The sequence below is a fragment of the Galeopterus variegatus genome, unplaced genomic scaffold (assembly GCF_000696425.1).
Source record: "Galeopterus variegatus unplaced genomic scaffold, G_variegatus-3.0.2 Scaffold750, whole genome shotgun sequence".
Taxonomy (NCBI): domain Eukaryota; kingdom Metazoa; phylum Chordata; class Mammalia; order Dermoptera; family Cynocephalidae; genus Galeopterus; species Galeopterus variegatus.
The window spans coordinates 268,328-281,676 of NW_007726861.1; the positions used below are offsets into that span (position 1 = coordinate 268,328).

At 36.6% G+C, this 13,349-nt stretch overlaps 1 protein-coding gene across 1 annotated transcript in view; it reads right to left on the reverse strand.

Moving 5' to 3' along the window:
• Window positions 1-2,760: 2,760 nt before the first annotated feature.
• The window catches only part of LYPLA1 (lysophospholipase I), a 33,100-nt gene continuing 22,511 nt past the window's right edge, over window positions 2,761-13,349 (reverse strand). The window contains exons 4-8 of the mRNA XM_008572057.1: window positions 12,791-12,861; window positions 9,583-9,656; window positions 7,635-7,736; window positions 6,377-6,553; window positions 2,761-3,454 (exon numbers count right to left, since the gene is read on the reverse strand). Coding sequence (XP_008570279.1) covers window positions 3,401-3,454; window positions 6,377-6,553; window positions 7,635-7,736; window positions 9,583-9,656; window positions 12,791-12,861 — 478 coding nt within the window. The 3' untranslated portion in view covers window positions 2,761-3,400. The remainder of the gene's footprint in view (window positions 3,455-6,376; window positions 6,554-7,634; window positions 7,737-9,582; window positions 9,657-12,790; window positions 12,862-13,349) is intronic.

Here is a 13,349-nt window from a genome sequence, read left to right on the forward strand (position 1 = left end):
CACTTCCCAAGCGGCGCACTGTAGCAGTGCGCCACCGGGCCGGCCCTAAAAATTCTATTTCTTAAAGTTCCTGGGACTCTAATCATCCTTTTATCTTTTGTTATCTGGTATTCATTTGTGGTAGGTAGGCCATTCCCTCATATGGCTTGTAATCTAGGGGCACTGAGCTAACTTTTGACAGGACTAAATTTGTGTAGCCTCAAAATTTAAATTTTGAGTACGTCATTCTCTATAAAGTATTTCTGTTTGCTTCTTCCAGGTGCCTGAGCAGTAGAGCCAGTCCAGGGAGATTTGTGATGTGAATTTACCCAATCCAGAGCCCAGGCCAAAATAGACAAGCTTCTCTTTACTTCCCTGTGTTGGGCATCAGATTTTTTTTAGTTCCCCTTGTATGCAGCCCTTAAAAGGAGTCCTGGCTTTATAATGGTGAATTATTTCCACACCTTACCTCACCTGAGTCCCAAGGTATAAGTATGCCTGGTGGGTTTTTAGTTTCCTTTTAGTTTTTTCTGGCCAGTGGAGATCACAATTTTTTAATGATGAGCCGGTTTTCATCAGTTTTACTTAGCATTTCTAGGTGTTTTGTATTACATGAAATATACTTTTTTGTGTTTAAAAGCATATAAACTACCCCACTGGGGTATAGAGTAAGGTAGTATAGACCATGGAGTTAGGCACAATTTGGTCTTTTGTTTTTGGTGGCTGGTCAGTATGGAGATCTGAACCCTTAACCTTGGTGTTACAAGGCCTCACTAAAAAACTGAGCTAACCAGCCAGCCCAAGGCACATCAATTTGAATCCTGGTTCTTGCATGTTAATAGCTCTGTAATCACAGGCAAACAGTTTACCTCTCTAGACATCAGTTTCCTCTTCTGTAAAATGGAGATAAAGTCAACAAGAGGATTATATGAATGAAGGAGATAAAATGCTTAGTACAATGCTTGGAATATATTAAGTAGTTAACAAATTGCATTTGTACTTTTTAGTAATTTCTACAAATTAAAATGGTACTTGTTAGAAGGGTGGCAAATATGTCACATATTTACTGTTGGAAAACATCAGTAAGACTGACTGCAATAGTAGGCAAATTTTCCAATTATTTATATATACATAAAAGTATTGTTATCTGTTGGTAGGTAGTTAACAGTAACAAGCTCTGACCACATCTAATTGTGAACACAGTATTTTTAAAAGAATGATGAAATAAAGATTATCACCTGAAGTAAGGTACTGCTGTGGAGGATAAATCTAAAAATGAATTGAAGTTAGAGATAATACTTTTGGTATAAAAAAAAAGTCCTCTTACCATTAGCACTGTTCAAAAATAAAATAAGCAGACTCACAAAAAGGCAGGTTGATCACTTTAAGTATTTAAAAGCAGAAACTGAAGGACAGACAGCTTAATAGAACAGAAAGGATTCCTGTACCAGGAAAAGTCAGAAGTCAATGGTGAAACAAAAGGAAAAAACTATTCTTATAACTGCCATATAATACTAATTTTAAAATCTCAGTGAATACTACATTAAAGAAAAAGAAAAAGAAAAAAGGAAAACACCAAATAAAACTTCTTAAATAGATTAGGGACACTGAAAATCAAATTTAGAATTTTTTTTTTTAGCACATTAAAATTGAATGAGATTATTTCTCATGCCTGATTCCATTCCAAGCCAACCACATTATCATCAAAATTTCTCTATAAGTTCCCTATATTTAATAGTTGAAAGGAGAAAAACAATGACCATTTCAATAACTGCCCCAAATTTGATACAATTTAACACTCATTTCAAATTCTAGAAACTGTAGAAAAATAGGTTTGGATGGGTCATTAATCTGGAAATTTTGACTATTTAAAATAAAACGATTGCTAAAAAACCTAATTTAAAAAATCATTTGACTAGGGCTGGCCCAGTGGCGCACTGGAGAGTGCGCCGCTTGGGAGTGCAGCAGCGCTCCCGCCGAGGGTTCGGATCCCATGTGGAGACCGGTTCCCGCTCACTGGCTGAGCGTGGTGCGGGCGCAACACCGAGGGTTGCGATCCCATTGCCGGTCCCCGGTACGGGCGCGACACCGAGGGTTGCGATCCCATTACCGGTCAGTAAAAAAGACAAAAAGGAAAAAAAAAATCATTTGACTAAAGTGAAAATTTCAAATAAGTTTACTGGCAGATAAAAGTAAAGCAAAATTTTCTAATGGATTGCTGATTTTCTACAGTAGTTGGTTTCAAACATATGTACAAAATTTTGACTAAAGTGAAAATTTCAAATAAGTTTACTGGCAGATAAAAGTAAACCAAAATTTTCTAATGGATTGCTGATTTTCTACAGTAGTTGGTTTCAAACATATGTACAAAATAAGTAAACTTAAACTCTATGCTACAAAGATACCAAATCATCTTAGAAATTAGTTTTTGAAGATCAGTCTTAAATATTTCAAAACATACTAGAAGATGACCTAATTATCCTTTCAGTTGATTGCAGAAAAATAAAACCACCGAATTATTCCTCTGTTACCTGGATTAAAGATTCTAAAAACCAAATAGGTGTAAATTTGGACAAAGGTACAGTTACTTGAAATAAGCGGTGCAGGAAGTTTTAAGTAATATCTGGTTTCTTTGTAAAATATAAATAAATTTTAATATCATGTCTGTGATTCAGAATGTCAAACAACAGCATGTATCAACAGTAGGTATCTATGGCAGGGAGGCAATATTTGGTCTGCTATGAAGGACAATAAAGAAAGAACACACTGTTTTTCCTTACCAGAGAAAAGAATACAAAGCAGAAATGATGTCAGCGAAAAGAAAAGCCTGGTCCCCAAAACAAAAGGGCCATTAATTGAAGGAAGCATTATTACTTTTTATTGACACTTAAAAGCATTATCCCTATTATTAGGAATAATGTAATACCATCTCATTCTTATTATGTATTACAATCAGATTCACATATATATGAATACATATATAAAAATACAAACACTGCATGGTGACTAAGCAATTTTGGAACAAATCCATAGACTAAGTCACAGCATGCATAAATCATGTGTATCTTAACTGCTCATTTATACCTGAACAAATTTTCATTAAGCATACTAGTAATTTTCAAATGATGTAATAAAAAATCTGGTTGCAGTATTATTTTGCTGAATTACATTTGAGAAAAAGAAGCTAGCTGCTTCACCTATTTTAATACTAGTATATTCTGGATCATATACAAATAACATGTATAGAAACTTAAAAGATCATAAATTTCCCATGAGGAGACATTATTTAGTCTGTGTCATTGGCGTGTATTTGCAAAACATTTTAACACTGCAAAAAGAATTTTCAAGATTGAGCACGGGAAAAGTTTATACTCCACTACAATGATGCTGGTGTACTTCTACACAAGGCCTCTTAGTGACATCAATCAATTGGAGGTAGGAGTTTATCAATGAATTGCTTGACATCCATCATTTCCTGTTTGGAATAAAGTGATTTAATAAGTAGTTATATAAATCAGAAATTAAATCCCCACTAAAATGCCACTAACTAAATCCATGGTGCATAGGTAAGGTGAAAACACATTTGTACAATTAAATAAAAAGACATAAAAATGAGGGTCCAACAGAAATTTCACAGTATTTTCTATGATGATTAGTACTGTACGTTGAAATAACAGCTCCTATCTAATTCCATGAAAATGATCTGCATTTTCTATACTTGAACAAAATAAAACGTTGGGGGGTGGGGAGATTTAAAAGTGACAGTACCTACTGAGACTTCTCAGTGTAAGTACAATTATAACTAAGTATCAGTGAAAGGCCTATCTTTTACCATTCCCTCATTAAAAGGAAATGCTAAATCCATAGCATAAACTATTTTATACCATTCATAAGGAATTATATATACAACTAACCATTTGAAAGAGAGCATATACCTAAGATAGGCCTCGAAATATGTGAACATGAATACACCAAAGATTGATGATAGAAGAAACCCTCTCCTGGAGTCCTCCTGCATCTGGCTCACAGTTTTCACGCATCTCTGAAATCTACCTCCTGCTATCAGCTCTTGTATATGAAGGCCTTAGCTTCACTGCCACAAAATAGCAATGCAGGGAACCTTTGACCTTACAACTTAGTCACTCAGAAAGGGGCCACAGCATGAAACTGTCTTATTTTACAATGCCTGAAGTCCTGAAAGTTTCCTGTAACACCCTCCTGCTGTCCCGCCTCTCCTCACTTTTTGCTCCTGCTCATTCAGTCCTCAAATGTGGCTGCACAAGGACTCATCTATAGAGCTTTATGAAGCTCCAGGGTACTTGTGATGCAAATCGCATAAGAAAAGCCACTGTTCCAGACCCTCAGCACCTCCCCTCTCTCACACTTCTGGAATCAGTACTTTATATCAGTAGGGGACAGTCTACGATTCCAGGCCCCCTTGTCTTTCTGAATAAATAAAATTATTACCACTTTCTCTATCCCTAAAGCAAATGATTTAACTAGGCTGAGTGGTTGTAAAACAGTGTTAGCTTGGACCACCTCACTGCTTAGCAATCAATCTTTATTCTAGGCCTTTTCAAGCTTCCAACCCTATCCAGGCCCCTTCATTTTTATCAGGTGAACACATCGCCCACTTTAGTGAAGATAAAGAGCATCTGTGTGCTCCCAAGTACTCTCTTCTCCATCTTGACACCTTCTGTTTATATTCATTCATCCTCTTCTTTCTTGATTTAAAAGTGATTTTCTCCTCTTTTAAAGCAAGCACTACCCATTGCAGGACTTAATTCTATTATATGATCCCTTTAAGATTTCTCCCTATGAATTATCGTCTCTTTTTTTGCATCTTCTTCCTCCCTCACTGGACTCACAGGTCTTTCTCCCATCTCATTAAAAGAGACTCCCTTTTTACCAAAAGAGACTACCCTTTTACCTCTTCTCCCTTTTTACCAAAACCTTTTCAGAAAAGTCTGCACATGTCGTCTCCTTTTTTTGCATCTTCTTCCTCCCTCACTGGACTCACAGGTCTTTCTCCCATCTCATTAAAAGAGACTCCCTTTTTACCAAAAGAGACTTCCCTTTTACCTCTTCTCCCTTTTTACCAAAACCTTTTCAGAAAAGTCTGCACATGTCGTCTCTACTTCCTCATTTCCCTATCCACTTCACATAATCCACTGCAGTTTGTCTCTACCTCCTCAAACATCCAAACACACAGTGGCTTAATACTGGATGGTTTCCTCCTGGTCTATTTCTCCTTAATCCTCCTCTGAAACATATGCCACTGCTCCCACCACTCTGAAATTCTCTCCTCCCATACTCTCAACATCTAACTCCTTTTCTCCTTAGTCTAAATCTAAATGTATCCCCCCAAAGTTCTATCCCTGTTTTTTTTCTCATGATGTTCTTCCACAATAATTTTTCTCTAATCAATGATACTGGTAATAATCCCAAGTCTTTATTTATAGAGTTGAGCTTCAGACAAGTATTTCCAACATCCTATCTTAATATCATGAGGGTACAACAATTCAAATACATTCACTAAACCCAGGATTTTATCTCCTTTCTGTTACGTGAAAACCCCTCCTGTACCTACTTTATGATGGCATCTTCTTAGTCATCTGAGCTATAAATCTGAGGCCTCTCTCATACCTACTTTCTTACCCCATAGAATTAATTTCTAAACCCTACTGGATTCTGTCTCATCTGTCTCCAAAATGCAGATCAGATCACATCTCCCTTCAATCAAAAATGTCGATGGCTTCCTGCTGCCTAGAGAACAAGTCTCCCTCAGCACAACGTAAAAGCTCTCCATAACTGAGTCTCTGCTCCCTGTGTCTTCTGACCTATGAGACCCAGCTTTTCATAAGACATAAACTGGACAGCTTGTTTTCCTGTCCTGTAGTCCATTCTCTGCACACTCACTATCCAAATCCTACCCATTCTTCAAAATCTAGCTCTTTCATCCTAAGATAATATTAATCTCACCCTTCTCAGTTTTTCAGGGTACTTTTTATTTATTTATTTATTATTTCACAGCTGGCCACTACAGGGTTCAGGGTACTTTTTAAAAACTTGTAACACAACTCACATCATATTCTGCTTTCCATACAGTTACTTGGATATACATCTTTCTTCCTTATTAAATTTTAATTAATCTATCATAAATTTTAATAAAAGGGAATGTTTACTATTTAGCTTTGAATCATGTAATAAGTAATCAGTAGATATTTGTTGAGTTAAATTGAATAAACTTTAATGACCTGCTAATCTATGGTTCAATATGAATTCATCAATTAATTCCTTTAAATTCCCAAGCAGTCAAATGTTATTTATTTATCTTAAAACTATCACATGGAAGAAGTTGCCACTATGGTTCTGGTCAATGCTTCAAGATACTTACCTGTTGACATGAACTGTGCATCATGCCTTCGTAAGTTTTAAAGGTTACATTGGCTGGATTTACCAAAGTTTTTAACTTTTCAGCAGTAAGAGAACCAAACATTAGGGGAACTAAAGGGTCGCAATCTCCATGGCACTGGAGAATAGAAATATCTCTATTAGCACCACTGATAGGACCCTGTGAAAAAACAAAACAAAATAGTATTATTTAGTCAGATGCATAGAGCATTATGCCAGGCATTTAAAACTGTAGATTAGATACACACATACAACATGTTGTATTGTAACCTACAATATAGGTTATGTTTGGACAAAGACATAAAATTCCTTTCATCCCTATAATCCCCCATCCCTTTTTTGAAACTTCTATAGTATGTATGATCACCCTACCTTGTATTATGTCTTCCCAATGAATCAGCTCCTTGAAGCAGATTATATCTAATTTCACCTTTCTATTTTCAGTGTCTTGACATGAGAGGTAATCAATGACTATAAGCATGAATCAGGTAAATCATGTTCTCCTCAGCTTTTATTGAACTGATTTAAATAAGAGGACTAATAAACGATAACTACTATGCACAAGACACCAAAGAGTTACTACATAGCGACAAGACAAAACCTAGATTTAAAAATGAATTTGAAAATAAAGTAATGCCACACCCCTCAGGTGTGCTATATTGCTTCACTGTTGAATATTTAGAAATTCTATTCTGTGCTAAAATTCTGCTATCAAACACTGCATATACTGAACATTCAAAAATATTATTTCTATGTGTTAAAACTAGCCCTAATTTTCACATATATCCTAAAATGTATTAAACCCTTCAAATGTAAGATTTATAACAATATAAGGCTATTTCTTATTCCATTCTATGCAATCCACAGTAAAAACAGTACATAGCTTAAAGCCTGTACAGACTAAAGTCTAGTAAGACATCACAAAAGTCTAAGAAAATTCTTTTAAAAAGGTTGACTGATGTAAACTATGGACTTTAGGTGGCAATAATGTGTCAGTGCAGGTTCACAGACTGTAACAAATGTACCACTGTGCTGTGGCATGTTGATAGTGGGAGAGGCTGTGCATGTGTGTGGACAGGAGCGTAAGGGAACTCTGTACTTGCAGCTCAATTTTGCTGTGAACTAAAACTGCTCGAAAAAATAAAGCTTATTAATTAAAAAAAAAAAGGATTACTCTTTCCACAACATATCTGCTACCTTTTAGCTTGGTAATCTCATATTGTGTGCATCAACCAGGCTACCTGTGGAAACGAAGCGCGAAGTGGAAGCCAGCAACTGAGTGCGGTGACACCTGCCAGTTTCTGCTGTGTGGTAAGAGCAGTGTATAAAGATAAAGCTCCTCCCTGGAAAGACAAGAAGGGAAAGTCAATGGAACACAACTCTGCCAACAGGAACTTAACAGCTATCTTGTTTTAATGATGTTCATAAAAAAATCAAACTGGGTGGCTGATAAGTAAAATCAGGCAAATAGTGGAAACCCACACACACCCTACCGTGTCCTAAAGGACGTTCTCTACACCAAAGAGAACATACCCACTGACTGATGAATTGAGATACAGTTAACAGTAAACTGCTGGATTTACAACATGCTTTAGGAATATTCTGAATTTACAGTTATCATTTTCTCCTCTGAAAAGTCTTTGGCATAACATCCAATCTAATCTTAAAGTGGCATTATTTTCTAAAACAGGAATTCAAGATCATAAGGACTACACAGCAGACACCTTTAGAGATCTGCCTACCCTGCTAACCACACCCTGCATTCTGGGAGCTGTGCTCCTGTCAGCCATCTAGATGCCCCATCACTCTGACCCTCCCTATGGGTCACTGCGCCACATGAGATTCTTTCTCACCCCAGTGATGTTCTTTCTCCCAGAACTGTGGAATTGAGATTCAGAGACTGCCAGTCAGTCTCCTTGTGTGACTGGAAATGTAACATGCAAACTCAAGAGCTGGAAAAGCTTTGAGCTACAAAAGCTGAGATGGCCAACCACTGATCGAAGGCAAATGAAGCAGGTGAGCAGAGAAACAGAAATAAAAGACGGAGAGAAAGTTCTGATGACTTCCCATGTCTTGGCTACTTCCTGAGGCCTTGCTTCATCTTCAGGCTCAGTTTCCTTGATATGATGCCACGGACTTGTAACTTATTCCTTCATGCTTAAGGTATTAGGAGTTGGTTTCTGTACACTATCAGCAATGAATCTCAAATATACAGACTCCTATGTGCACCTATTTTGAGTCAAACATAATATTTGTCCCCATGTTTATGTCACAATGTACATTATCTGTTAATTTCAATGAATATCAAATCCATAACACCTTTTTAGTGTATTATATCAAAAGCTTATCTTTCTTCTTCCTCTTTTTTTTTTTTTTTTTTGGCAGCTGGCCGGTAAGGGGACCTGAACCCTTGACCTTGGTATTACAAAATGGCACTGTAACCACCTGAGCTAACCACCAGCCCAACAACTTATCTTTCTATTGGATTCTATCTTCTAAATGATTCCAGAATTCTGACATTTCCCTAATTAAGGTAGTCTGAACAATAACTTGTTGATTTAGAAGGTCTATAAATAACACACTAGAGCATTCTGGGAATGGGTGATAAACTAAAGATATAAAGTCAATATGAGAAAACAGTGTCTGTAGAAAAAGTATAGAAGATAGGAGAAAAAGTGCAGAGAGGGAGAAATGTGTCAAAAATAAGCATCACATATTTATATATAAAACCTACTTCACATAAAAAGGAAAGAAATTCTCTCGTCTTCTTACTATTCCTATCAGTAGTCTCCTCCTAGAACAAGGGATTTACACCTGTGTTATTAGAGTTCTGTTTAATTAAAGGGGTACACTATGGTAACTTAGAAACCTAACTGCATGTGTATTACGGTTAAGAAAATATCTTCCGGGTTTCAATCAATTTACTTAATAAACTGACTTTGAAAGCAATCTATAAGGTGAAGGCTACCACTAAAGAGATAGAAAACTAGAAAAGCAATCAAGTGTATGAAATACAAACTAATTACTTCTAGTCCATCCAAACTTAATTCGCATTAAAGATAAGAATATCAGTCAAGAATCCATAACATCTTCTAAAAAAAGAACTCCTCCATAGAAAAAGGATTGATACCACAGACTTCCAGATAAATATACTGATGTTACTGATATACCACCCAAATATTATCTTACCTGAGAAAATCCTCCCAAAATAATTCTGTTAGAAGGAATGCCATTCTTCACCTCTTGATCTATCAAAGCCTTTACTAAAAACATGAAAGTTAATCATCAATACTTTCAAAATTAAGCCCATTGATACAATTCAAAATAAGAATAAATTAATAATAGAAAAGCATGACGTATATTCAAGGTAAAAATGATTGAAAACTTGAAGCACGCATCAAAATACAAAATTAGAATGTATTTTCATTATGAAATTTCTCAGATTTTGCAGGTGCTGCTTAAACTAAAACTTCAATAATTTATTATTATTTACCTTCTAACAGTTGTTCTTTCTCTCATCAAGAGATGGATATTCTTTTATCTATAATTAATTCTGCTCATACACATTTTATGTTTCTCTCTCTTCAATGAGCCAGAGGCATTTGTACCTAAAAGCTGTCATTTTAAAACTGTATGTAATGAAGTGGATTACATGGTTTATGATTTACAGTGTTTAAAACTGTTTCTTCTGGGCCGAGCCCGTGGCGCACTCGGGAGAGTGCAGCGCTGGGAGCGGCTGCGCTCCCGCCGTGGGTTCGGATCCTATATAGGGATGACCAGTGCGCTCACAGCGCTCACTGGCTAAGCGCGGTGCGGCCAGTCTCAAAAAAGGACAAAAAAAAAAAAAAAATAACTGTTTCTTCTATTAAAAACAAAATCACAACATTAATATTTCCTACGGCCAGTAAATGATTGCATAAAAATTGAGTACTTTTATTTCTGCAAAATACTTTGATATACATCATATAACTATAAAACTTGATAACTCCTGGAATTAATTCCCTTTTTCTTCATAATAAGTCCTGGGTTTCTGGAATAACTGTACCTTTTAAAAATTTATCTTTTTATTTTTTAGATATGAGCAAAGTCTCAACTTTTTAAGATCAAAATTTCCAACTTTATATTTCCTTGTTTATCAAAAAAAACCCCAAATCTGCTTTTATTAGAACACTACAAAAAAAACAAATGCTGGGCCGAGCCCGTGGCGCACTCGGGAGAGTGAGATGCTGGGAGCGCAGCGGCGCACCCGCCGCGGGTTCGGATCCTATATAGGGATGGCCGGTGTGCTCACTGGCTGAGCGCGGGGCAGGCAACACCAAGCCAAGGGTTGCAGTCCCCTTACCGGTCACAAAAAAAGGACAAAAAAAAAAACAAAACAAATGCTCAGGCTGGTCCAAAGGTAGTGAGTTCTCTCAATTAATTGTTCACAGTCATAGATCAAACTCCTAGTTCTTCTCTCCCCCTCTTATCACTACTGCACTTGGCTAGTCTTAAAAACAAAAACAAAATGTCCAAATTAAAAATTATTTTTTTTATATAAAGGTTAGTTCTTAGTTGAAATTAGTGTGAAAAGCAAGGGGTACTCCAACTGGGGCATGAACAATGGGTTAGGGACCAGTACAGGAGGCTTAAGAAATAAAGGAACTGTTGAGGACATGTATGAGGGATCTATTTAGGGAAGACTGCAAAGCTCCAGCTGGAGACAAGAAGATGCAGAAGGGGCAGAAACAGCCCAGCTGTGGGGAGGGTGGGGAGGAGTGGGAATGTGCTGGGGCCTGGTGCGTGTGAGCTTCAGGGACTATTTTCCCTCAGTTTCACAAAGCTTTACTCCCTATGGAGTAAACTGGCTGAGCTAAAGATATTTTAACAACTACAATGACAGCAGCCAACTGTGGAGTAGTGATTACACCAACTGGCTGAGCTAAAGATATTTTAACAACTACAATGACAGCAGCCAACTGTGGAGTAGTGAGTTCTAGTTTCAATCACTTTTTACCTAAAGGCCAGGCCACTATGTACTCCCGAGAACCTAACCTGAGCACACCCTTCTGGGTTGAGCAGCACATTCTCTTGGTCTTTTTTTCTTAGCTCTAACTCTGATCCTAATTCTCTCCAATAATTCATCACTTCGGAGAGGAAAGAAATGACAAGTTGTTCATAGGCCAACACTATCCATAGGACAGAATTTTCCATCCTGGAACTCACCAGGCCCCCCTGTCTTCTCCACAGGGCCCAGCCCCTCCGTCTTCCACAGAATCTAGCACTCACTCCCATACCTGAGTACATATTGTTGTCATCAGTTATTTTTAGACAAAATCTTAGCTCTAAGATTCTAGCTTTGATCTACTTCCTGATGATCCAAAAAGTCAGCGTTCTTAGTTTGACTTTCCCAAACATCTGATGTCTTTTGAATGTATTTTCCCTGCTTCAAAGATCTTAATAGTTCTTTTAAAACAGATTAAAAGGATCTTACTGGCTTTTGGTTTTTAATCTGTTTTGGAAAACTTCAAACAAATATAAAAGCAGAAAGGGCAGGGTACTGACTCCCCAGGTACACACTGCCTCAGTTCTGCAACTACCTATTCATGACCAAATCTGTTTTGCCAATTCCCACCCACAAATACCCAGGAGTTACCACCCAGATTATTCTGAGGTCAATCCTGGTCTCACATTGGGAAATCTTTTAGTACATACATGTAAAAGAAAAGAACGCTTCCACGCATTTTTAAAAACTAGGTTATCTCCCAGCAAGTTAGTGTTCTTTAGGTTTTCACCCACAAAACCAACAGAATTATCATGTTCATAAAGGAGAATGTAATATTAACCAGAGAACAGGCTTTGGAGATTCTGTAAAGCAGAGCAAATACTTCACAGGGCTGTAAAATGAGGTAATCTACAAGAAACACCTAGCTTGTAAATAGCTAAGTGCTTAATCAGTAGTATCTATTATTATCAACCACACTAAACCACTATCATTTTCATTGATTATTATTAACCATTATGATTAACCATTATCATTTTCATTGATTATTATCATTACATCATTATTTTCATCCTTCAAATCTCCTTAATGAAGATAACTGGGCATAACTATTAAACATTCTGCTATTTTCTCCATTTGCAGATATAAAGTAAAGAAGAATTGTGATATATCTGACAGAGCTGAAGCATGACAGCTACCATTCCTCCCCACCCAGCTCACCTCCATTGACCACAGACAGCTGAGTCCATGTGGACATCATGGCAAACAAGCTAGTCAGTGACCAAAAAGGATAGAAACAGCACTACTTCCTGAGACCAGATACCCATTTAATATTTAATCAGTATCAATACAAGCAATGAAGCTACTAAAAACATTTAAGAATGCTTTGTCTTTTTAAAAATTTTCTATACTTACCATTTTCAGCTGCCTGTTTAATTCCAGGTTCATCCTCATGTGAATCTGGTAAAAGCCCAGTAATATCAAACCTGGAAAATAAGACAAAATCTTAAAAGAACCATTTGATTCTAAGAAAGTTTATTCTTGGTAAGTATGTTTTACTAAACTCATGGCAGTTTGTATAAAAAGGACTAACCAGAGATATTCTGTAGAACATGAAACTCAAATTAAAATATGAATAGGTGAATCTGACATTCTGTATATTCCTTTCATTCCAACTAGATACAGATTCTAATGTTAAAATGTCACAGTGTCATATAATTTTAGGGTGAGAACAACCTAAGAAATAACATAGTCCAATCTTACACCCAGGCTGGAATCTTAACCACAATTCTGAAAAGTTTGCAGTAAATTCTAGCTATTCATTTCCTCTTCTATTGCATCAGAAGTCAATCCAATGAAATGGTTACTTTTCTTTACCATGTTACTCTTGCATGTAAGACACTCATACCTACTGAACATACATATTTATACTGTTCTTTATCCATATTCTGCAAAACTTTTTCATCATACATTG